This window comes from Leptonotus elevatus, chromosome 1 (assembly GCF_054856555.1).
Source record: "Leptonotus elevatus isolate MCC_2025b chromosome 1, RoL_Lele_1.0, whole genome shotgun sequence".
NCBI lineage: Eukaryota > Metazoa > Chordata > Actinopteri > Syngnathiformes > Syngnathidae > Leptonotus > Leptonotus elevatus.
The window spans coordinates 55055002-55081825 of NC_141239.1; the positions used below are offsets into that span (position 1 = coordinate 55055002).

Sequence of the window (26824 nt, forward strand, 5' to 3'; positions counted from 1 at the left end):
TTTATTTAAGGAGTAAAAATGTAAGAAGTCCCCCTTTCTCATACGTATTCATAACTACAGAATTTTTTTTTATGTAATGCGTTTTATTCTTCCATAAAAAATTGAAAAGCATCTGGTCGATCTCTTTAATGGTCTTATTATCTACATACAATGAAAGGGCAGCATAAGTAAGTCTGGAAATACCTTCTGCTTTACTTATCAAGGTTCTACCTCTTAAAGACAAATCTCTAAGAAGCCACATATTAAATCTTTTTTTAGTTTTTTCAGTAATTGGTGCAAAATTCAGGGGACTTCAGTTTCTTTATTTTTGATGATAGATATTCCTAAATATGTAACTGTGTCTTTGACAGGAATGTTCAAAATCGAGCCAACAACAGAGTCTTTCACTGCCATAAACTCACATTTATTTAACTGCACATACCCTTCTTCACATACACACCGTGCACATTACGTCACATCCGCAGACAGAAACTATTGGCCAGAGGCTTGCAGGAGTACCCGTAAGCAAAGTGCGCATTACGTTTGCGCATGCATGGGAAAAAAAAGCGAGGCTACCAACTAACTGAGATTAGAGTGGTGACAGTCTTTGCGTAACTGTACACCTTAAAGCTTGCAAGTCAACTCCCGAAGTCAGTAAACCACATGCTATGCATGTTTAAAATACATTAAATAAAAAACAGCAACTTTCCAGCGGTTGAAATGTTAGAAATCAGAGCTCATTCCATTGGATCCAATTCATTTTCAATGACCGTATGGTAGTCTAGCCTACCCACAATGCACCACGCCGCTACCCATAATGCACTGTGCAGTCGATATGCGCACTTCGTTTATTGTGAACAACTAAAGTGTTAATCTGTGTTAATCCACTAATTAAAAAACATTTCAGTCATAAATGGTCAAATAAAAAGGCTACTGTTAAGATATTTTTGGGGAAAAAGTTACATATTGAAGTCAACCCCCCCAAAAAACTTGACAATAATATGTTCTAAGCAGCCCCTCTAGTCTAAATACGCTATTCTGGTTAATATTCTGTTAGTGGAACATGAGTTTTGTTGTTGTTTTTTGCACTCACTCACAAAAACACGCACACATGCCATCATGGTCTCCCAGGCGGGGAAGCAAACCCACGCCAACCTGCATCGTAGGCAAGTGACGGTAACACTCTGCCACCTCGAGCCCTAGTGGAATATGAGTTAAACAGCAACATCCAGCAGTTTTGATCAATATCAGATGGCAGCCATTTTGCCGCATGCTGTCGAATGAAAATGACATCACAGTTGCTCAGGTGTCAGGTAACAACCAATCACAGCTCAGCTTCAGAAAACAGGTGAGCTGTGATTGGTAGTTGCCTGAGCAACTGTGGTGTCACCTTAAATCGAAAGCAAGTGGCAAAATGTCCACCCTCTGAGATGGATAAAAACGACTGGATTTTGCTTCATAACTCTTATTCCACAAATATATTAATCAAAATGTAATGTTAAGACTAGTGAGGTCACATATAACATATTAGTGTCAAGAAATGTTTATGGTGGACTTCCACTTTAAATGATTAAAATGAAAGCACTAACTAAATGCTGCTATTCATTAACTATGCAAAATAGTCATAGCAGCTGATATGGTCATAACATTTGGCTGAGCATTTTTGGTGATCCTAAAGAATCTTAAGAATTGGAAACAATTACTTTGTCACAAACATTTAGAGAAACTTTAAAATTCATAAAATTTCAATCAAATCAAGTTCTAGAATTATTATATTCCAATTTCAATCCAAATTTTATAACAATAATAATAGTAATAGTAGTAATAAAAATAATGAAAAAATATTAGCTTTGGGTTGAGTTTCAATACTTTAAACTCCACATCTTCTGCTTGCAGTTATGGATGGAGTCAGGCGAGAGTGCTGTGCGAAATTGTCCTCTGTGTCAGCTGACGTTCCCAACTGGTTACCCGGATGATGCCCTCATTCGACACATCGACTCACACTTAGAAAATAGCAAGATTTGACTCTCCCAATGAACACCATTTCCAATTATTTTTTGTCTGATAAGTTTACAGACTTACAGCAATAGCGCTTGTTTTTTTGTCCGATATGTTTACAGACTTACAGCAATAGCGCATAGTCTTTATTGAGTTTACATACTTTGAACAGGGCTTCTTTTTTAATCCAGACTCAAATCCAACCAGCAACCTTTTTTCAACAAATTCTTCACAGGTTATATTCTGGATGTCAAGTTATTATTATTTTCTTGTCTGTTTTACATTATGCTATGAAAAACATATGATCCATCCTTACAGAGGACATGATATAATTGAATGCCATCATTTTCTCTTTCCTTTACGAGTCAACTGATGCTAGAAAAGATGCAATTGCTTCATGATATAGAAGTGAATCTCTACTAGTGAACTTGCAAGAGGAGTATGAAGAAAGCAGTTATTTTCATCTCTAAAGCCAGATTTGTACGGGATTTGTAAAAACAATGCAAATGTAACCAATAAACAAATCTGGGCAATATTAACCATTACATGGGACCAGTACCCAAATGGCACCAAAGCAAACTAGCTAATGCTTCTTCAGCAATATTTGTTTGAAATGAAGAAAAAAAAAGAGCTACAGCAAAAAAAACTTACTTGTAACTTCCACTTTGTTTTTGTTTAATGAAAGTGCCTTGGTTTAAATTCACTTTTAGTTGGCAGAAGTAGGTCATTTGACAGTGATATTTGTGGCCATAGCCACTATTATTGCATTCAGAACAATTGTATATTTCCAAAAGAAAGTTGGAACACAACTTGTCTTTGTGCTGTGTTCAGTTAAAGGTTGACATTAACACATAAATCATTGCCTTCACGTTTTTAGATTAGGATTTAGTCAATTGAAGAGAAACGTGGTCAATGCTGCTAGAGTAGAGAAACCTACAATACTAATGAAACTGCATTATTTTTTCTCTATCACAATTAAAACTGCTGTCAAAGTGAATAATTGAATCTGTGCTTTGTCACAATGGATAAATCTGTGCAAAAACAGAACAGTTTGGCTCAGTTTCATTAGCATTGCATTTTAAGATTCTAACCTTTGTAAGCATTAAAACAAATATCTATGACGTGTCATTAAGTATTCTAAATGTGCAATTTTCGATTTGTTGCGGATTGAAATCAGTGATTCAAAGTGACTGCCAGGAGTCTCTGACTAAATACCAGTCACCACCGTGTGCATGCAATCGCATGAGGCATTGATAGGTCTTGTGAGACAAAAACACATTACAACGTTGTGACTGTGATACAGAGTCAAAACAATTCAAATTTGTGGAGTGCAGAGTTAAAAAAAAAAAAAATTCAACTGAGATTGAGCTATGAAGTAGGGTCATTCTAGAATTGGAAGACATTTTCAGAAGCCGGCCTTGAATTTTCAAATACTCCATCCATTAATTTACTACCGCTTAGCCGGGGTCGGGTCGCCGGGGCAACAGCTTTAGGAGGTAAGCCCAGACTTCTCTCTCCCCAGCCACTTCAACCAGCTTCTCCGGCGGGATCCCAAGGCGTTCTCGGGCCAGCCAAGAGACATAGTCTCTCCAGCGTGTCCTGGGTTGTCTCCGGGAACTCCCGGGGACATGTCAGGAGGCATCCGAACCAGATGTCCAGATATCTCTAAGGGAGAGCCCGGATACCCTGCAAAGGAAACATTTTATCCGCCTTTATCCGGGATCTTGTTTTTTCTGTAATGACCCACAGCTCATGACCATAGGTGAGGGTAGGAACGTAGATCGACCGGTAAATCAAAAGCTTTGCCTTTTGGCTCAGCTCCTTCACCACAACGGACCGATACAGAGTCCACATCACTGCAGATGCTGCACCAATCTGTCGATCTCCCGCTGCATAGTAGGCCCTCACTCACGAACAAGACCCCAAGATACTTTAACTCCTCCACTTGGGGCAGGATCTCACCCCGACCCGGAGAGGGCACTCCACCCTTCTCCGACTGAGGACCTCGGATTTGGAGGTGCTGATCTTCATCCCAACCACTTCACACTTGGCTGCGAACCGCTCCAGTGAGAGTTGGAGATCACGGCTTGAAGAAGCCAACAGCACCACGTCATCTGCAAAAAGCAGAGATGCAATGTTGAGGCCACCAAACCGGACCCCCTCAACGGCAATGCGGACCAAACTCTGACACCGGTCGTACAGGGACCGAACAGCCCGTATCAGGGGTCTCGGTACTCTGTACTCCCGAAGCACCCTCCCACCCCCCCACAGGACTCACCGAGGGACACGGTCGAACGCCTTCTCCAAATTCACAAAACACATGTAAAAATCATATCAAGTTGATGGACCAAATGCATGGCCACACAAAGCATTTACGGTAAACTCGTCACGTTACGTTTTCACTGACAATATGTTTCAAAGTACTAAACAACAACTGAAGAACAAATAAAACCATTAATTAAATATATGATTTCATATTCAGGGGTTGTAAATAGAAATAGTCAATAGTTAGGTGCTGGTACTTTGATGTTGAAATGGCATATATATATATATATTTTTTTTTTTAAAGACTTATTAAGAGATACTAACTCGTCTGTCAAATACCAGTAATGTTTGCTATAGTGAGTGATTCAACTCGAGAAACTCTCAAGCAGTAAGAGAATTGATTCTGTTGCTTGTCATTATTCACCGTTTTGTTTTCAACCATCTGCATTATACAAAGACAATGAAGGTTTTCTATTCTATCCCTATTCAAAAAATACAGCACATTGATATATATATTTTTTTTGAAGAACTCAAAATACATTTATGTATAAAGTTGATTGAAACATGAAGCCATGCAAGTTTATGTATACATTGACTTACACGAACGTGTGCAGTGAAGCTGAGAATGCTTCAAAATTAAGTTATGAAGTTTAATTGTGCAGTAACTGTTACTTGGGTAATTGTAGCAATTGCTAAAGCTTGAGTCATTCATACTAACTTGAAGTAATTCCACCATGTCACCATGTGTGTAGACATGAAGTCATTTCATTGATTAGTTGCTAAATACATTAAATATGTTTAAAGTGCTGAAAACATGCAAAGACTGAGAAAAACTTAGTACTGGTTAAACTCTCTCTCACCAATTCAGTTGTATGGATTTTTGGGTCAGACTAAAATGAAAGTATTGGGGTGCCATGGTGATTCCATGGCACCCCTATACTTTCTTCTTTCTACTTTTGTGTGGTGTTGTGGAATGTGACAGGCCAAACTCTGGGGAATATTGTTACACAAACATAACCCTAAACAAAGTGATTGTGGAGCTTGAAATGGAGTACAGATTCATTTAATTCATTAAATTCAAATTCATTTAATTCATTAAAATCAAGAAGTAATGCAGCTGATTATTGCAACATTTTATTACAAGCTAAACAGTTGGAGAAAAATGTGACTGGGGTTAGACAGTATTTTCCTTCACAAGCTATGACTGAAATGTCATGTAAAAAACTTTGGCATATACTTTATCAAGTGAAAATTTGAAAGTTGAAGAGAACATTCTCAAATCAATTCGGACATAAATCTTTGGAGTGAACGAGAAAAGGAAAAGAATAGTGCTACATTTACAAATGACATTGTGACTATGTTAAAATATAGTGTGCATCTAGTAGTAACAAGTCCAGTGAGACCTACTGGAGAAAAAACAGGACACCCCTAGTCCATATGTAAAACTTCCCATACACTTTGTCTGCCTAAAAAATACAGGAAATATGATTTAGACATTTTGAATTTGATTCAACAAAAAATGTTATAAGATGAAAAAATATTTTTGGTAGCATACATCATCACATATAGAAAATATCAATATTTTTACCCGCAATTTGTTTTTTACCCACACTGCTAAATGGAATGAAAGGTAAACATTAAATCAAGGGAATTTCAGTGCTCAAAGGATTATCTAAGGAGGTAGGCAACAAAGTGGGTTCAAAACATCGGGCATTGTTAAAAAATGTCTTCATTTGTTCTACAGATGGCACCTCACCCCGGTGGTCAAAAAAAAGAAAGAATAAAAAACAAAAGTTCATGTATGCTTTCAATCTTCCTCAGCTTCTCCATCATGACAGTAGCAGCATTCTCTAATATATTTCTGTACGCTCTAGGTGGGTGTAAATCAATTTGTACAATTAACAAATTACAATTTCATTCATTTCTTATAGCCGAGAACCTCGCCAAATGCAGTCGTCCTACCACAGGTCGAGATCGTCAGTATTAGCAAACCCTGGTTCTTTACGCAGATTCCAGTAGTTTCCCTTGTATAGCCACACTTCTTTGTCATCCTTATCGACCTCTTTCCTGAAAAAAATAAAAATAAAAAAATCATGCAATTTTAACATCAACTGCATTATGCAAACTAAAGACCAGAAATAAAGAAATACAATTTTTTGGTAGCATTTTGATGTGTCAAAGGTCTTCTCACCTGAAGAACCTTGAAATGTGCTCCTTCCCTTGCTTGGCCATCTCCTTCCTTCTCTCCCTTTGTTTCTCCTCCACCTCATCCTTCTTTTTGTCCGCCTCTGCTACCTTTCCTTCCTCCAACAGCCTGATAAAAAGATTGAGTGACATTATAAAATTATACTCGCATTTAAATACAAATATCTGTACTCTTGTACAAGTACTGTAGTTTCTGCTTTAATTGATCAAAAATAATTAAAAGTTAAAATTAGGCTTATGAATGCAAAAAAACCCAGTTTATTTAAATTTTTTAATTGATCATTTACATAGTTTTAAAAATAAATAAAAAACTATTTAACTGAACTTTTAATAATTTCAGCTTTTGCCTTTTTTTCTACAAAGCTAAATTAAAAGTGAAACACAATCACGCCAAGCATAAAAACAAATATATGTAAAACAAAAAGGAAAAAATAAAAAAATCTGCATCTTCAATTTGTGTTTAGTTTAGAATGGCACAGGGAAGCACCAAGTAGAACTGATCTCGTTTCTTCTGTCGGAAATGATCTGCTCTGTTTTGCAGAATCTCTCAGAAGGGTCGGATGTTGCTATAATACAGTCAACATCCAGCAATATCAATTTGTTTTCCTTGCAGTCTGCCTTTGTATTCTCAAAAAAAGTTTACATTTGTCCAGATACAAGTCATTTTTTTCCTCCTGTTCCTCATTTTCTGAACTATTCCTAACAGAGTGTTTGTGTTGTTTCTCATCATCGCTCCGTTTCTCTCTCATCGTTCTCCCTCCTCTATGTGCTGTGGCCGTCGTGCCTCCCCTCTGCTGTGGGTTGTCAGACATGACGTCACACATATTGATCAGCCAGCTCCCAATCACACTGCAAAAACTAAAATCTTAAGTAAGATATAAATTCTTAAATTTAACCAAAATTTGCTTATTTTGATTTGACAAGTTATGTTTTACTTAAAATAAAATTGTCAGGCTAGATCATTGTGCTTATTTTAAGATACTTATTACTTAATTATCTTATTTGATCAAGCATTCTTGACATTGAGTGCTAACAGCCAGTTTTAAGTACTGTGAGGGTTTAAACAAGCATTTCCCACATTAAGATGACAACTAACCAACCTCAAAGACCCTGAACTAGGGTTTTTATGATTTTTCTTATTTTAAGATTTTGCAAAATCTAGTAATACGATAAATGGAAAAAAATACAAGTATGAAAATAGACGAGTGCAATATGGTTAATTTCGTTATATTTACTGAGCTAATTTTTCAGTACCAGCTCAGTGGTCTAGTGGTAGAGTGCCTACCCTCAGACTTGAAGGTTGTGGGTTCAATTCCTGGCCAGGTCATGACAAAGAAAATGGGACCTGTTACCTCCCTGCTTGACACTCAGGCCAAATTATCCAAGCGTAAAAAAAAAAAAAAATACTCATATATTTTAAGAAAATAGTTATATTTACTACAGCTTGAAAAAAGTCGACATTACTTGTTTTTAGTCTGAAAATACTATTTTCAAGACCCCAGTGGTTGATATGGGGCTAGTATTATTTTCTTATAGGTAAATTTAAGTAAAATTTTCTTGTTCTGTTGACAATTTTGCTTATTTGAAGTAATAATTTTCTTATTTTACTATATTTTTTTTCTTAAATTTTCTACAGTCCTTTTTGCAGTGCAGGAGTTGGCTCTTGCCGTTCACTTCAAAGAGCCACGCTAAGAGACTTTTCATTTACGACTGACACATATCTAATTACTAATTAAACATCATGATTGTCATCTATTCTCCTTTATAAAGTTGCTTAGTTAGGTTTAAGTTGCCAAAGGACTCTCAATTTAGGGCCAGTGTATATGAGAACGCTTGCGGGTAAAAATGCGAAAATATTCCGAAGTGGCTTTCGTTTCGGGGGCTCAAATACGCAAATATTTTAAAGCTGCCGCCAGAGTAGGAAACATTTAATACGCTCCACCGTTCCATATGCACGGCCAATAAGTTGGCTCAAACTTATGGAAGGCTTGACTGACTTGATATTTGAGAGACTTTTTGACTTTGACTTAAAACACATGACAAGTCTTTTCCTGTTCATCAGCATTTTACAGTGTGCCATTTGTTTGGATTTTGAAAGATTATTTTTATCCACGCTAAAAAATAACAACAGAATTTCGCTCTGCGCTCCAACAGTCCCATTGCACCTGCTTGCTGCTCTCAATAGCCCTCACACCTGCCTCACTGGCTTTGTTATCCAATCACAAATCAGTACTCAGCCTGCACACTCTCACGATCCTGCAGGCCATCAGAACACTTAATAACATTTCACATGCCACACAACTGCAGAGTTGTGCCAATAGAAGTGATTTTAAAGATGCATTGCTAGCGTTGACAAATTAGGTAAACGTTTAAAACAGCTACTTTAACGTAATTTGCTATAAAAAAACCGTATTATTGTAGCAGTACTTTGGTTAAAAAATTCTCCCAATAATGCAGTGGAAAGTAATAGACGCTGCCAGTATACCTCTTGACCTATCACGGCCCAGCTAAATGAATTTGGTTCTATCATCAAATCCACTTGCTCTTTTGTTATCAACTCAGCAATCGTGATTTAATGTTTTGCCATAGTCTCTCAGAACTTTTTTAAAGAAAAAAAAAACATTGTGTGACAGCACAAAAATAAATTGCTAATGAGATGAAAGGTCACTGAACTAGTTTAGCAATATTCTGGATATTTTTATCGAGACAAAGCACATATTTCACTTTGGAAAAAATCTTGGCACGCCACTTAGCAAAATGATAAACAAAAAGTAGGCCTACAGGTTAATATGTACCTTCTCTCATCTAGAGGAAGAGCATTTGATTGTTTTGCCTTTTTCTGTATGAAGTTGGCAGATAAATAAATACTTTTTTTTTTTTTTTACTTAGAATTTTTTGTCAAAAATAATTGACATTGGCCAATTCCCCATGGTTGAAATGTGATTGATGTTTTTTTCCTCTCATTATGCTAGTTTGATATTTCTATATATACATACATAAGAATGACCGGACTTGGCAACAGGGGGTTTAATGTCGCAGTTATTGTGGCAAACTAAAGTTTATTCTCCTACAATTACATAGTACTTTGCACTATGTATAATTTGAGACACGGCGGTTGCATGCTTGATATGAAGCCATATACACTGAAAAAAATGGGGATTGATATTTACTTGAAAAAATCTAGTAGTTTGTTCACATCAGAAATTCTAGTTAAACTCCTTGTGAAATGTACTTAGAATTTCTGAATGCATCAACCTTTACTAAACTTTTTCAAGTAAATATCACTCCACATTTTTTCAGCGTACATTGCAATTGTTGACAAAATACAGATTAAATTTTAATACATATTTATTCTCAATATTTACCAGTGTGTCAATTTTCATTATTTAGTTTTACATTCTGGTTTGTTTTTTTAAATGTAGTTGGTTGGTGACTTTACAGAGGGTGTTTTAGTTTTTACTAGTTTTAGGAATACTGTGAAGATATTGCACAGTGACATTTCGATATTTTTGCATCTCTACAGCTCATTAGTCTGTATTTGGCATTTGTGCAAATGAGTCAAGCACCATCTTCTGTGGCAAACGAGCAAAGGCAGCTTGTTTTTTCTGCCACTGCAATCATAAATGCGACCTTCATACTCGACTTACATAAAACTCTTGTACGTGAGCTTCAGTTGGTTTTCTGAAATGTGTGATCCTCGACTGCATCCGTATGAAATGTGGGAATTGGCTGGACTACTTTACCTCTGGTCTGGTCTAAAACGTGTGTCTGTTGGTGGAAGGACAGCTTTCAGTTCAGGTGTAAGTTCATTCAGCTCTCTGGCATAGCGCGAGAATCCATAGTACTGGAAGTGGTCATCAGGCTGCACATCTGAAAAGGGACATTTAAATCAAGCTGTCAGGGCAAAAGGCAATAATAACCCTTGTGCTCGGTGTGGATTAGACAATACTTGGCTTCCAAATGCATTTTGGGGTGGATAGTGTGTCACAGAAGATGCCCTCGTGCCAGAACCCTCCAAAACGATGGACAACCTCTCCAGCCCGGTCCAGAACCACACCCTGAACCCCATTTTTACCGCTGTCGGAGGTCCAGTACCGAGACTGCGCACAGAGAGGAAGAAATTACCAAAGGTACTGTAGATTCATCTCCCCCACCAAAAAATAAATAAAATAAAAATAAAAAATAAATAAAAAAGATTTCCTGACCTTGACAAAAGTTATCTTGCAGGTGCAGGCATCGCTCTCTTTGTTTCTGATGACCACCTCACCATAGTGCTCCAACCAGCGTTGCTGACTCAGCACATTGTGAATGCAAGTAACTGCCTTGTTCCATTCATAGTGATCACCATACCTACAAGCATTTGCTTCGGTCACTTGGAGATAATTGAGCATTCACAACTTTAGAAGTGGCTCTTTCGGCTTCCAAGTGGCTTCTTAATTTTTTCGGGGTTGGTAAATATGTATTTTGCAAAGTCTGCCTTCTGCCCTCCACCTATCCATTAACTTCACAAGGTGTCCAAATGTTACTTTGTTTACAGTCACTTGTTTTTATTTATTATTTTATTTGTTTTATCCAATTAGCAAATAGTAAGGAAGTTACCCTCACCTGGGTAAGGTAACATTGACAGGTCCACTTGAAAGGATCTCCAACGACTTCCCCCAAAACTTGTTCTTCCATCTTTGATCTAGAAAACAAATAACTGATTACATGCCATTACAGCCAAGAAAAAAATGTAGACTGGCCACACACACGTCATTACCTTGCCAGAAGGTGAAGTTTACAGACTCTGCATGGCAGGCAGAGATAGGAGGATGGTGGCTAACCTGAAGACAACAGAGCATTAGATATGTTCCAAAACCGGTAGTGGTATAATCTCGCCTAATAGGAAGGTTACCTGCTCACTGACATAGCGGAAGCCTCTGTCTTCTCTGTGATTCTCATATGTTTCTCCAAGAACAGGATTGAAGGGTTTGTAGCGGTTCCTCCATGATGACCAGGCATATCCAGAAATAGAAAACCCTGCAACATATACCTGGTTGCCCAGAATAAAAGATCATTTTAAAACTGTGGTAGATTTGGATCAGTTGATTAATAATAATTATAAAAAAAACTTATACAAACCCCAAAGATTCTTAAATAAATGCCGATTAACATTCAATATGCCTTTTACACAAAAAACAGAGGGAAACGGAAAAAAATACCAGAAAAAAACAAAATGTGGACAAATATTTGGGGGGGACCTGCGGATATGTGAATCCATAGGTGCCAAACTGCAAATGTGCATGGGGCGAGTGTAGATGGCAGACATTGCTTAGTTGCATTTACCTTGAGTTTTATACTGCCCAATACTAGAACACGAGTAGGCCTACTATTTTGTAGTGGATTTGGAGGACAAACATAGTACCTCAATAATATCAAATTTTTGAGAGTTTGATTTTTGTGCAAAATTGCACAAAATTTATTCTTGCACTTAATGTGTGTTTCTTGTTCTACAGTTCCTCGTCCTTAAATGGTAATCGAGAAATGTGTTATTAAAAATGAAATACATTAAGAGCACGTATTTCCCGCATATGCTTGTATTTCGTCCACAAATTTGAATTTTTTTTAAATCATAATTCTTGTTAGGAAGTGCTTGGTCCTACAGCAGTGGTGGGCAAACTTGGTCCTCGAAGGCCAGAGTCCTGCAGGTTTTACCTCCAAAACCATGCAGGACTCCGGCCCTTGAGAACCGAGTTTGCCCACCCCTGTCCTACCCCTGTTGTTGTTGGTTACTGATGAAAAACAGTGCCCCCCTTTAGCATTTATGTTGCCCATCCGGGAATTATATTATGGATTCCAGACTCACCATACGCTCATATGGATCATCAGTATGATTAGCAATGTCAAGCAGCTCAGAGTATTCCAGCTCTTCTGACACTCTCTGCAGCAAAGACAGAGGTTCATTGAGAGCCACAGGCATGGAGACCCTCGAAAGGTCCTTGCCAATGTTGTTGTACAGGATGGTCATGATGCCAATGTGGCTGTTGTCCGTTCCTGGGGCAGGGAGGCAAGTACGACGACCTGGATCATAGTAACATAATGCTCAATGCTCTTTATTTTTTATTTTTATCAAAACATAAGGTGAATTTATTTCTAGTCTCTATAGTGCTACAACAGTGTAAAATGACACCAAGTCCTGTGATGGACAATCCCTATCTTTGGAAGCAAAACTTAAAACTATATTATTTACTTTAAACAATGGATACTGTAAACAGATAACTAACAGTTAACGGCAGTGACAATGTTTTCCCTTGCTTTAGCTGCGTTAAACAAGTTAAAGTGTCTCAGGGCAATTGTGGGTCTTTAGGTACATTAGTGTACTCATGTGACAGAAAACTAGCAACAATGATACCTGTGTCAGACACCGGGGTGGGTTTATCAGTCGCATTCCTTAGACTGGCTCTGTATTTGAGGTTGGCACTGGCTGAAGAAGACAAAAGTGAAAAGTATTTAATTTTTACGTATTTTGCTTATTCAAGTTTTTCTGGATTTTCTGACTTCTCTCTTGGATCAAATAAATTGGTTCTCTGTTGATGTGATAAACAACAGCCAAGAGTCGAAATGATAATTTCATGCCAAATAAATTTCATTAGCAACATTTATTAAATAATTTATTACAGGCTGTAATGGTTTGGTTGGGTTTTGTTTTGATATTGAACATGTTACTTCTTATTCATGAGGAGCTGAGTCTCTGAAATATGCCAATATCCCACTGAGGGGCGAATATTTGCAAGTGTTGGGGAAGGTAGTAAATGCGCGCTCCCGTCAGGGTTTGTTCAAGTTTTGCAAATGTTCGCCGGACGTTCACTTAGAGCAGTGGTTCTCAACTGCGGGCCTCCAGGTACCGCTATCCAGCCTGTTTTCCATGTCTCCCACAGCCAACACAGCTAATTCAAATGATCAGCAAGCTCTGCATGAAGCCTGATAACTATCCTCAGCTGTGTTGGCTGAGAGAGACATGGAAGACAGGCTGGATAGGGGTACTCGAGGACCTTAATTATTTCATTTTTGCCTTCTGGGAGTGGCTAATCCAAGTGTTTTTTGGCTCTAAATTGGTGTACAGTAGTCGTGTTTTCGAATCAGTCAGATAGTGACATTATGGAGCTGCTACATCAATACTTTTCAAAGGGCGGTGATCGATATTTTACCAATTACATGATCACAAACAGAAAATACAGTGAATAACATTAGGACAGGGGTATCATAATGAACATGTCAACCGGGGATTGACGCCCCTGCATTCACACCAACTAAAGAGTGAAAACATCAGGCACTGTATGTGGTTAGTTGTGTTATTCCCTTTGGAAGGATAGGAAACACTCACCATGTCCTTCGTCAGGCTCGGATGTGCTGGTGGTGGTGATGTCACTCAGTCCTGATTCATCCGAAGCCTCTGCTTCAGAGGAGGTGTCGCATATGATCACTTCACTGGCATCAAAATACATGGAATCAGCCACTGAGGGTGCACGTTGACTGTGACTAAAAGATGGTGTCCTCTGCCCAGAAGAGAAAGACAAATGGTGATTTTAAGAACTGCATTTACAAATACAGGGTGTTGTTTACTATAAATGAATATTGAAACGACAGTTGGTAAAAAAAAACAACAACAAAAACATGGGAAAAGATCAACATAAATTCTAGGACATTAAGTGTTTGATTGCATCATAGGGAATGTGAATCACTCCAACATGGTATCAGTCATGATTAACAGATGGTAAATTTTAACCAGGTGTGCATGCCTATTGAAAATGTTAAGACACCAGATTCAAAAGTGTGACTGCATTTCAGAGCAAAGAATTTCCCTGGAGGCTGGACAAGTATTGTCTTGTTCCAGAACTCATTCAAACTTAATTCTAATTCAATCCGCCGAGTGAATATACTGAATGAAATCACTTTACGAAGTGAATTGTGCCTTTCTCACTTCAGTTGAGCTTTGTTGTCCCTCAGAGGAGTGCAAGGTGGTTCTTACAGTTAAGGGTGTGGAGACAGGGAAACAATATTGTGGAATTGTTTGGAACAGGAGCGACTGGAAAATAAAACAAGCATGCCTCTTCTCTCGCTTCCACTTTGGACCAAATGCCACCGAGACAGATGACACATTCAAGCGTGCAATAAGTGGAACAAGTTGCTGACGTTTAACTTCCTAGTTCGTCAATTAGATTTTTGCAAAACTAATGAAACATGGCAGAAGGCAGAAAAATATCAAGGTTATCCTGTTATCTTTATGTGATGCAAAAATTACCTATGGTGGGTTTTTTTTCCTCAGTTTTTCTTTTTTTTAACCACAATTTCATCAGTTAATTCAGTAAGCTCCTCTTGTAAAAATAAGTTTCTCTGCACTTAAACTGATCAAACCACACCTGAAAAACTATGACAGCCAGACACTTGAGCAGCTTACAAAACGAAATATTGACTCTGGGCAAAATCTGTCAATATGGAGATTTTTTCCCCACACAATTTGCCACTCAGCATGGAAACAGGAGACACATGCTTTTGGAAATAATAGGCAAATTGTGTAAGATCTAAATACTAAAACAAGACTATTCTAAAGTGTGTAATGTTTAGACAGCCTTATTCAGTGTTTTACAGAAAAAATAACAAAACTTTTAAATGATCTATATTCTATTTTTGAATTTCAAAACCTGCCTTTAGTTGAGGCCCAACATCTCTCTAGATTTGTTGGACAGACAAGAAAATATAAAAGCCTTTCCATCTTACTTTTATGCATTTCTCTTTAAGATGTGGCTTAACCTAACTTTACTAACCAATGTAGCCAAATTAATTAATTTTGTAAATGTAAAATTATTAAATATTGTGTCACTTTGTTTTTTAAATTAGTATTATATATAATTATTGCACATTCCATTTTGTACAACTGTGTTCTGAGCAGAAACCTTTAGATCATGTTTATTTTATTAGATCTATTTAATTAGGTAAAGTCTACATTAAACAATGTAAATACATGTAAATAACACTAATATATTGCTGTAGACTACATTTATTAATAATAGAGTATAGGCCTCCTCTAAAAATAAATCTGCCAGTGAGGTTGATGGGTCAGGGAAAAAATGGACACCAAGCAACAACCTCTGGTGCTCCTTTGAGAACCAGAATTACATTGCTATGTGCACACCTGTGATTATAACACAACATATACTGTGCACATACATAACCAGCTGATTTTGAGAAGGCTGAATACTTACCACTGTAAACTATATTCACTTTAAGATAAAAGATACTCAGCAACAATTCCCTGAAAAACTATTAGTGATGTGCGATGAGGAAAAATGGTAGAAAGATTAGACAAATGTACTTTGTATATACTGTATAAAGATCCGTAAAAAGTTGGGCATGAAATTTGTCACTATATAGAGAACACAAGAATGGATTATTGGCATTAATATAGCAGAAATAAAATTACAAACTGTCCTTCAGACACATGCACAACTCTGGCAGTGTACACACCTTGTCTGCTTGGACAGTGCAGAAGGATTCCTCAGTAGAGGACAAGGAAAGTGAATGGACTTTGGTCAGATGAGACTGTATGTCAGACTAACACACAGGAACAATCCCGACACATGAGAGAGAAAGAGATGAGGACGAAAAAATTAATCTAGAGATGAAAAAATGGCTTTCTGCTTGCAACTCATTGACAATATATGACCATTGTGTGCTGTATGTAGAGAGTATCCATCGGCAATATTTTTCCCTATTCAATTTACGAGCAATTCCAGTCCCATCTAGTAAATATTAACTATAAAGTACATTAAAAACTATCTAAAAACACTACCATTCAGTGCCATTAAAATGTATTTGCCTTACTCTAAACTTCCTACTTTTTTTGCCGTTTACTCACTTTAATTTCAAAGATCAGCAAGCAAATCAGAATATGGGACAAATGTAACACAAGTAAACATAAAATGCATTTTTTAAATTGTGATTTTGTTCATTGAGGGGAAAACATGCTATTCAAAGCTTCCTGGCCTTGTGTACAAAAGTACTTGATCCCTTGTTATAACATGAATTACTGTAGCTCTGGCTAATCAAATTTTTGGGGACAGCTGAGTTCATTTTCACCGACCACACGCAAGCTTGATTAGCTCCAGACGTCTTCAATCAAGAAATCACTTATAAAGAACCTGTCTGACAAAATCAAGTTGGTCAAAAGATCTGGAAAAAAATTCAACAGAATGCAATGAGCCAAAGAAATACAAGAACAGTTGAGAACATTTTTAATCCATCAGTCTGGTAGAGTAATTCCAAAAGCTGAAGGCCTCGAGCAAGCTATGGTTATACCAAAATTGAGAAAACATGCAATAGTAGTGAACCTTCCCAGGATTGGCCAGCCTCCAAAATTTACCCCAAGAACAGAGTGACGACTCATCCAGGAGGTCACAAAAGGACCCAGGATAAAATCTAAAGAACTGCAGGCCTCCCTCGCCTCAGTTAAGGTCAGAGTTCATGACTCAACACTAAGGCAGAGACTGGACAAAAATTACATTCACAACAGAGTTCTAAGGTGAAAAGCACTGCTGAACAAAAACAATATTGCTTTTTGTTGTTGAAAAAGCAACGATTCACAATACTTTGGGGAGAAATTCTATGGACCAATGAGATGAAAGTTGAAGTATTCGGAAGGTGTGTGTGTGTGTGTGTGTCAGACCAACGCCAACAGTCAAACATGTTGGTGGTGGTAATAGTAGTATGACTGTCTGGGGCTGCTTCTCTTCTTCAGGACATGGACAACTTGCTGTTTTAAGAAACCATACATTTTGGACAAAACCACAAATTCTGCTCTTGACTTGAAAATCCGGAGGTACAATATTCAGCCATTCATTTGTGACCCCAAATGAAGTGCACTTGGGTTCTACAGCAACAGGACGATGATCCGAACCACACCAACAAGTCAACTTCTGAATGGCTTTAGAAATAAAATAAAATAATGTTTTGGAGTGAATATGCATGATTATAAAAAAAAAATAATGCAGCTCATGATCAAAAACACTGCAGTGTTGCCGAAATAAAGCAATTCAGCAAAGCAGAGTGGGCCAAAATATGTCCACAGAGTTGCGAAACACTCATTGCCAGTTACAGAAAACGCTTTATTTCAGTTGTTGCTGAGGGTGACCAGTTATTAGGTTGAGGGGCAAGTCAATTTTCCACACAAGGCCAAGTTTCATTGAATAGTTTTTTTCCTTAATAAAATAAATCACAATTTAAAACTGCATTTTGTTTACTTGGCCTTTCTTTGTCTGATAGTTATATTTTTTGATGATCTTGGACATTAAAGTAGGGTTAAGTGTGCAAAAAAGAATTTGAGAATCGAGCAAATACTTTTTCATGGCACTATACAGTACCATCAGAATCAACATTTCTCAACAGCTACCTAAAACAAGCTGAACTTGTGGTGATCAGTGGAAAGCACTGAAATGTATCTTCTGCCCAGATTTAGTCATAACTGTTTTAATTTCCTCAGTAGAGCTTTGTTCTGCGGATGTATCCTTGTGAGTGTTATCGCAATTTCTGCCAGGTGCAGTCATGACTGAATAACCTCCTCTATTCCTCAAATGGGCTTTGGTCTGTTTTTGAATGACGTCCTTGAGTTTTATCTCATGTCAGGTCAACTCCGGTTGAACTGTTTACTGGAAACTGTGTGGTACCGCCCTTCAAGATAGTATAAGAATATTGTAAATCCTCTGTAATCTTCGCACTTGTGAGATGCTGCAGCCATTGTCTAACTCACTTGTGCCCGGAATATTCTGTAGAAATAAAAGCTTCGAAGGAACTGTTCACCGTCTCCAGCCTGTATTCGGATAACCAACATTCTCACTACCCGAAAGGAAACTAACACGCGGAGGAAAAGATCTACTCCACAACAATTGGTGACCCCTGGCGTGATTTCGGGCTGAGGTGTTGGTCAGCAGACAGAACATCTGGCGCCAAAGTAATCAAAGGTAAAAGGACATTTATCCTCCTAGTTGATTTAGTCTGTTGACTAATCCGAGACCTGTTTTATGTCATTTAATTTGTGACAAAATTGTATATGAGATCTAAGTGAACAGATATTGGTAAATCTAAAACACAAGGTTGTTTCGTTCCATTATGGAATCCTAGAAACAAGAAATCCTTGTTTTTGGATTTTACTAAGACATTAAATATACAAGGTGGTTTCGTTCTATTTTAGAATCTTAGAAACTGAAGTCCTTGTATATGGAGTAACGTTACGAAGAAATAAGCGCATAAGAAATAAGAGAAATAAGAGAATAAGAAGTTCAAGTGGTTTTGATAAATTAAGGTTTGAGTGCTTTTGTTTGGTCCTAGTCAAGCACTTTTGAAATAAGAGGAATAGTTCGACCACTTCTGAGAAATTAAGGCTCGGACACTTTTGTTTGGGAATAAGCAAGTGTCTTTGAATAAGGAAAAAGAGAGGCCTATGTGTAACTGTGGTACCACAAAAGACGTCAATGAAGAATCTAAAATAAAATAATAAATAATAAATAAGTAAGTAAGTAAATAAATAAAAACAAAATGAAGGGAGATTTTGATAGGGAAAGTGAATGGTTCAATTTGCGGCAAATACCAAACCATTCTGAATAAGTGTGCTGGGTGAGTAAATCTGGAATGCATGAGAGAATATGGGGGGGGGGTTCGAGAGAACAGTTAAAAAAATTTTTTAAAAAGGAGAGGGTGAGAAGTGTTGTGAGAATGGATGATTTCCTTCTTCGGCTGCGTGTTTGGTGGCATTGATGAGAGAAGTGGAGGAGGGCTTGTGTTGGAGGAGCGGCGGCTCTAAAATTGGAAGTGAAAAAAAAAAATACTAACAGGTTGTCTCCAAAAGGGAGGGTGAGAGAGAATGATAAGAAAGTAGTGGAAGAATGATGGCGCTGCGGAACACGCAGCTACAGGCCCTTCGAATGAGTAAGTGAAAAACAGGTTGTACATTGCTCAGTTACAGAATCAAGTAGCAGAATTAGAGTGTCATGTCAAGAATCTTTCAGGTGCCCACCCTGACTCCTTTCTGGACCGAACCAGAGGTCCTAATAGACCCCGAAGAATCTTCCAAAGGTTCAGCTTTTCCTCCTCATCGGCCTGTGACTCGTTCCCAAATCTTGCAGGCACCCATGTTGGCTAAAGTTGACCCGTCCACTGATGGATGTTGCTTCAAAGGCAACGATGGCTTACAATCTGGATTGGCAGTAACCTAACCCACAGAAACAGGTTTTGGAGAAGTCCAAGCAGAAAGAATTTTAGGCTCTCAGTCAGTACAAAGAACTGAAATTTTGGCATTGACCGCAGCTCTCAGATTGGCAGAAAACATTTACACAGATTCGGCATATGCACACATGACAGTTCATGTTGCATTAAAAGAATGGTAGCGAAACGATTTCCAAACTGTAACCGGTACACCCATTAAACATCAGGATGACATTTTTAAATTGCGAGATGCTTTAATGCTCCCAACAGCGGTGGCAGTTATAAAATGTAAAGGTTACTCTCGAACTAATGATTTTGTATCAACAGGAAACGAATCAGCAGATCGAGCAGCAAAAAAGGTTGCGGGGTACCGACCTACACTCCAACTAACTGTAAGTGAGTCTGAATGTGACAATCCACAGGAGGTGATAATAGAAACAGTTAAGTTGTGGCAGGAAAAAGCAAGTCCAGAAGAAAAGAGTGTGTGGATGTCCAAAGGGGGACAAAAAGATGAAGCAGGTATATGGAGAAAAGAAGGTAAATGTATTCCATCTCAGAAACAATTGAAAAATCTAATTTCTGAAGCCCATGGAACATGCCATGTAGGTGTGGATGAAACACAGACGACTACACACCTGGTGGCATCCTTTCATGAGACAATTGTTAAGAGTGAACAGCAGGACTGCAGTGTTTGCAGCAGGTATAACAGTATGCCTACATCTAAACCTCCCCAGGGCACTCACGATCCGGACTCAACTGCTCCTGGTCAGGTGGTTTCGATGGATTTCACTGACATGATAAAACCAGTGTCAGGATACAGATATTTGCTGGTAATAATGGATTCCTTTTCAGAATGGCCAGAGGCATATCCCTGCAAATTTGAAACAGCAAATATCGTAGTAAAACATCTGATTAATCATTACATACCATCACATGGGTTCCCTAGAAAAATTTGATCAGACAATGGAACCCATTTCAAAAACAAACATCTGCAAGCAGTAGAAAAGGCATTGGGATTAAAACACACATTTGGTTCAGTGTATCATCCCCAATCCCAAGGACAGGTTGAGCGAATGAATAGAAATATTAAAGAAAAATTGGCTAAAGCACTGGCCTCATCAAATTTGAATTGGCTACAAGCTCTTCCTGATGCATTAATGAATGTGTGAATGTCACTAAACTCAGCCAAAGGCTGGACTCCGTTTGAATGTCACACCAACAGACCATTTCCGGCTCCAACAGCTCCATTGGAAGAGACGCACGTTCCAGGACTTTCAGAACTTAAACAACTAACATTTACTTTCTCCCAACTAACAAAAAAACAACCAGATGCTCCTTCAGAAATAAATGATTGTGAATATGTATGGTTGAAAGTGATTAAACGAAAATGGTCTGAGCCCAGGTGGACAGGACCCCACAAGGTGACGGAGAGGACATCTTCTGCAGTTCGCCTGCACGGAAAAGGTGATACGTGGTATCACATCTCCTCCACCCGACCGGCAAGGACACCGGCTGGAGCCATTGTCCCTGCACCAGGCAATCACCCAACAACAACCGAGAAGCAAGCCGGCTCCCACTGACATCGTTCTATTAAAGGTTGAGTTCACGGTATACGGGCAGAATAATCCCGGTGACTCATCCTGGGACCAGGTAGTCTACCCTAAGGTCCTGAAGAAGCTGACAGCGCCCTCCAGCAGCAACCCAAGAACATCATCTCGAGATGGCTTGGAAAGTGGGAACGCATCTCCATCTGCTGCTATATCACGACACTCTTTCTCATATTGACTTTTATGCCAATCTGGTATCTCTGAAAGCCCCTCAGTACAACCTTGAACGTAACCACAACACACCGTACTAAGCGAACTATTGATTCTCCACAAACTCCCTGGCACCCCATGGACAGGGGACATCCCTTAACTATCAACATGTGGAACACATATGCTTACTCCACTGCAAAATCTTTTAATGAATCAAATTGTTCTTTAACACCACATACTGCTTAACAACCTTCTCTCACTGCTAAAGGGATGTTTCATTGTTACGTGCTTTTGCTTCTTATTCTACTGATAAGATGATAATGTCCAATCTTTCCACACAACCCTTGCTTAATGTTGCGCCAGCCATCTGCGACGATGACGGCGCTAGTACCTTTTTTAAATTTTGTTTATTTCATGTGTCGGACTCTTTTGAGTCCGAAAGGGGGATTGAAATGTATCTTCTGCCCAGATTTAGTCATAACTGTTTTAATTTCCTCAGTAGAGCTTTGTTCTGCGGCTGTATCCTTGTGAGTGTTATCACAATTTCTGCCAGGTGCAGTCATGACTGAATAACCTCCTCTATTCCTCAAATGGGCTTTGGTCTGTGTTTGAATGATGTCCTTGAGTTTTATCTCATGTCCGGTCAACTCCGGTTGAACTGTTTACTGGAAACTGTGTGGTACCGCCCTTCAAGATAGTATAAGAATATTGTAAGTCCTCTGTAATCTTCGCACTTGTGAGATGCTGCAGCCATAGTCTGTAACTCACTTGTGCCCGGAATATTCTGTAGAAATAAAAGCTTCGAAGGAGCTGTTCACTGTCTCCAGCCTGTATTTGGATAACCAACATTCTCACTACCCGAAAGGAAACTAACACGCGGAGGAAAAGATCTACTCCACACAACAGCACCTTTACAATTACCAATTTACAATACATGTATAAATATGTAAAATCATTTTGAATGAATATTCCAGGCAACTTAAAGAGCTTATTGGCTGTGTAGCATGCTGCTCCCAGTAAGATTGAAGGGTGTAACCGTGACATTCAGTGATGGAAGGTTAAACATGAACCAGAGTTTATGCTTGCCTTTTTTCAGCTAAATGGGCTGGAAATCTTCATGGCTGCCAGTCACATTTGCTATTATGCAACAAGTAACATCCCAACAATATGCAATAATCAAAGTACAATCTCGGAATAAATACCAGTTGCTGGTCAAAAAACAGCTAGGCATAAATTCTGGCATGAAAGAAATAGCACTAGCAAGCCCAGAAGAAAACTTGTGGAAAACAGAGCATGAAGGGTGAGGAGCAAACAGTTGAATAAAGCCACAAATAACTGCCCACTCTGTGTATCTTTGAGATCAAAGAATTGAGTGCTTGACCAGGTTACGGAAAAAGGAAACAATTGTGATGACTGGTGCCTCCCTGCCAGAAAAAAAATAAAAAACAGGCCAAACTGGCTTAGCAGTTTCATGCTGCACCTCAATAGCTCAGACCAACTGACGGAAAGGGATGGGCTCTTTTTTAGTGTGCATGCAGATAGTGGGTCAACTTTTGGATGTGTAAGGATATTAGCGTATATATACAGTGCTGCTCAAAGGTTTGTGAACCCTGCAGGCATGGTCAGATTTTTTGTATAAAATATTAAAATAACCTTATTAAATGTTTAGTCATTCCCCAATCCAAAATGCTAACATTGAAATAATGGACTTGAACAAAAAGAATGATCATATTGCCATTCATTATTAAACAAAAGTTGTTGATTTAAGAAAAACTGCAAAAGTATAAGAACCTCTCACTTAATCGGACATTGCACCTCTCTTTGCAATGATAACTTCATTCAAACACTTTCTTTAGTGATTTATCAGTCTTTCACATCTACTTTGGGGGATTTTTGCCACTCTTCCTTGCAAAATACAGCCAACTGGGAGAGGTTGGATGGGCGTCTAGGATAAACTGCCCGCTTCAGGTCCACAGTATTTTGAAATAATTTAAGTCAGGATTTTAACTGGGCACATCCAGAACATGAATCTTGTTGTTCTTCAGACATTCCTTGATTGTATTGCTGGAATGCTTTGGATTATTGTCATGTTGCATGATCCATCTTCTACCGGGCGGTAACTTCACAAAGGACGGCTTCAGGTTATGTTCCAGGATTTCACAATATTCCTCTGAATTCATGCTTCCCTGGACTATGTAGAGTTGTCCAGGTCCTGAGGATGAAAAGCCAGCCCAGAACTTAACATTCTCACCACCCTGCTTCACTGTAGGGAGAAGGTTATTTTGCTGTTATGCAGTGTTGACTTTTTCACCAAACTTGAATGTTTTAGTTGTGACCAAACAGTAACATTTTGGACTCTTCTGTCCACAGAAGGGACTTCCAAAAAGCTTCAGTGTTGTCCAGGTACTCACTGGCAAAGTTGAGATGGGCAGCTTTGGGTTTTTATTTTGTGAGCAGAGGCTTCTACCTAGCAAGCCTTCTATGAAAGCCTTGTCGATTTGACTTTTCTTCTGATTGTTGAAGCATGCACATTGCACGTGTCCCAGATGCAGCAAAAGAGGTCTGCAAATCCCTCGATGTGATGCACAGGTTGGCTTACTTTTGCACCCACATGAATTGACCAAAAGCTCTTTTTAATTTAGTTTTGACTACACTATTCATTTTAAAAAAGAACAATGCATTGAAATGCTAAACCTACACCTGTTATTTCATATAAAATATAATGGTTCAGATTGAAAAACAAAATCTGGTTGAAACAATTGGAAAATCCAAATTGCTCAAGAGGTTCACAAACATTTGAGCAGCACTGTACGCGCGCGCACACACACGAGTATGAGGTATGAGAGACTTTGAAAATGTTACACTACCTAAAAATATTAGGAAGTAGTAGTAATCCTTGCAAGTGAACAAGTGAACTTTTCGGGATGCTCATTTTATACTGTATCATGACATTCACTTGCTTCCAGTTAACAGTCATCTGTGCAATGTTCCAAACAGGTGTTTGTTTTGGAGGGTTTTTAGCATTCCTCAATTTTCTCAGTTTTTTGTTGCCACGGTCCCAGCTTTTTTTTTTGGAATGCATTACTGTCTCACTTTAATTTAATGACTACATTTGTTTAAAAAGGTTCATCACTTTGAACATTAAATATCTTGCCTTTGTAGTATATTGAATTGAATACAGATTGAAAATTATTTGTAAATCAGTGTATTTAATCATTTTTTACACAACGACCCAACTTTATTTCAATTAGGGTTTGTACTTTGGTCACCTTGGCAAGGCCTGTTCCAAGTGGAACCTATCCCGTTAAGCCACTGCGATTGCTCAAGTTTCAGGATGGTACACCAGGGTATGCAAATGGACCCAATGGACAGTTTCACAAAGACGTGTACTTACCGTTTCTGTCAGCAGTTTTGACAATAATTGTGTTATTTTAAGGGGGACAGTAAATTTACACTGTTGTAGAAGCTTTGTAGCATTTTCTTGAAAAAACTATGCTTGGAGTAAAGGTTATGTGTTGTAGAAATCCTGAAGATGGACAGCAGGTGTCCAGTGAGGTGACTCCAATGGGATGTTTTCATCACAGAGAACAGCTGCTTGTAAAGCTACAGATTTGTGCAAAAAAAGTCACAGCATTTGAGTCCGCAAGTAGGTGTTGCAACGCAATGATCCCGGGGTGGCCTGTCATTGTGTAAGGCAGCTGCTGCGCTGCATTATGGATTTTGTAGTTTGTGTGGCATTACCACGCCATTAAAACATACATTGTGGCACTGCGCGTTCGGTCAACTGTGCGTTCGGTCATTGTTTAGTTTTTACTTTTTGCACTGCAGTACTGTACAATGGTTGCTATTGTGAAAGCTGTTCCTATTGTGGCCCTCAAGTCTAGTTAAATAAACTAAACGACAACATTAGGAACACCTCTCACTGTATAAAGAAGGAAAAACAAAAAGAAGAAAAAACAAAAAGAAGAAAAAACAAAAAGAAGAAAAAACAAAAAGAAGAAAAAACAAAACATACATTGTGGTAAGTTTGAAAATCAAAGGAGGAGACCTTTCCTAGTATGCACTGCTGTAGTCACAAAGACCACATCTGACCGTTACGGTGTCTAATGCGTCATTTTGTACACGCGTGATGTAATAGTTAAGTGGTCTAATTTATAGTCGTGTGGAGTTAAATTATTGCTACTTTTGTCGGCGGTGAATTTGGCACCTTGATATTCCAATTAATGACACTTGTCTATTATCATTTAGTACTGGAGCTGTCAAACAATTAAATTTTTAATCAGATTAATCACATCTTAGAATTTTAATTAATCACGATTAATCACTTAATTAAAAAGGCTTTTTAAATAAACATTTTTTGCCCGCCAAATTTAAAGAGCACGTGTTATGTGTTAATTTTTTGGACATGTAATGTTATGAGGACTTCTCAAAGATTGTATCCACTGCACATGCTCATCTTTTTCTAATCAGTTAATTACTTGCATAATTTAAAATAGAAAAAAAACGACCCCGCTAGCTTGACATGAACAAATATTCTGAATTAAATGCTTCATTTTAATGCATGCAGTTATGTTTATTGCTCAAACACAACCTGTGCTACCTTCAACGTAACCATCCACTGTCAGCTAAAGGATCATCTGCGGTCAAAATTAATAGTGTGAGTTAATGCCTGATTAAACATTTTTTGTGATTAATTAATAAGTTAACACTTTAACAGCACTATTTAGTGCTAACACCATATGACTAAGGCTTAAAAATGCTCATGTCTGGGTGTGACTGCAAACTGGGCTGGGTGTGACTTGTGGGCCACGAGACTGACACACATAACTTGTTGAAGAACAGAAAGTTGTGCAAACTTGTACTGAAACATTGAAAAGCTGGACATGTGTATTGAAAAGTTTAGAGCAGGTCAAATTAAGTGAATATTAGGAATATCAGCAATGAAGCACTCAATTCTCAGCCAAATGGATCAAAAGCAATATACTGTGGAGGAGAGAGTTAAGATCGTGGAAGCACCGTCAAAATTGGTAACCCACACTCAGCGACAGTCTCCCGTGACAAACGTGGTCAATTTTGTCGGTGATTACTCCAGTCGGTGTCTCACGGTCTCAGAGTTGATGGCTCTCCTTTCAGACCTTGGCCTACCACCATGTCCTTTATTGGACACAGATCCTGTTCTCCTGAACTTCTGCAGAAGATGTCTAATTGTGTGTCTGCTTCGACGATTTCTTCACGGAAAGTCAATTGTGAATTATCCCCGAGTGTGGGTTACTTGTTTTGATTCAAAATATACTTCCACAACCTTAACTTGCTCTTCCACAGAGTACTGCTTTCGATCCATTAGGGCGAGAATTGAGCGCTGTGTTGTTGACATCCCTGAAAATGAC

At 38.3% G+C, this 26824-nt stretch overlaps 2 protein-coding genes across 13 annotated transcripts in view; one reads left to right on the forward strand and one right to left on the reverse strand.

Moving 5' to 3' along the window:
• The window catches only part of LOC147184686 (TANK-binding kinase 1-binding protein 1-like), a 38450-nt gene extending 33639 nt beyond the window's left edge, over nucleotides 1–4811 (forward strand). For 5 of the 6 annotated variants that reach the window (XM_086070393.1, XM_086070410.1, XM_086070433.1 and 2 more), the window contains one exon: nucleotides 3500–4811. In XM_086070393.1, coding sequence (XP_085926519.1) covers nucleotides 3500–3646 — 147 coding nt within the window. In that variant the 3' untranslated portion in view covers nucleotides 3647–4811. The other variant, XM_086070426.1, reaches the window with a different exon arrangement.
• A 549-nt stretch (nucleotides 4812–5360) lies between these two features.
• The window catches only part of LOC147184687 (oxysterol-binding protein-related protein 6-like), a 62613-nt gene continuing 41149 nt past the window's right edge, over nucleotides 5361–26824 (reverse strand). For 6 of the 7 annotated variants that reach the window (XM_086070377.1, XM_086070380.1, XM_086070375.1 and 3 more), the window contains 11 exons: nucleotides 13811–13982; nucleotides 12839–12910; nucleotides 12293–12507; nucleotides 11342–11479; nucleotides 11207–11270; nucleotides 11053–11131; nucleotides 10653–10797; nucleotides 10397–10547; nucleotides 10191–10317; nucleotides 6434–6556; nucleotides 5361–6309 (listed from right to left, as the gene is read on the reverse strand). In XM_086070377.1, the coding sequence (XP_085926503.1) occupies nucleotides 6201–6309; nucleotides 6434–6556; nucleotides 10191–10317; nucleotides 10397–10547; nucleotides 10653–10797; nucleotides 11053–11131; nucleotides 11207–11270; nucleotides 11342–11479; nucleotides 12293–12507; nucleotides 12839–12910; nucleotides 13811–13982 (1395 nt within the window). In that variant the 3' untranslated portion in view covers nucleotides 5361–6200. Of the gene's footprint in view, nucleotides 6310–6433; nucleotides 6557–10190; nucleotides 10318–10396; nucleotides 10548–10652; nucleotides 10798–11052; nucleotides 11132–11206; nucleotides 11271–11341; nucleotides 11480–12292; nucleotides 12508–12838; nucleotides 12911–13810; nucleotides 13983–15951; nucleotides 16039–26824 lie in introns of all 7 variants that reach the window. The other variant, XM_086070383.1, reaches the window with a different exon arrangement.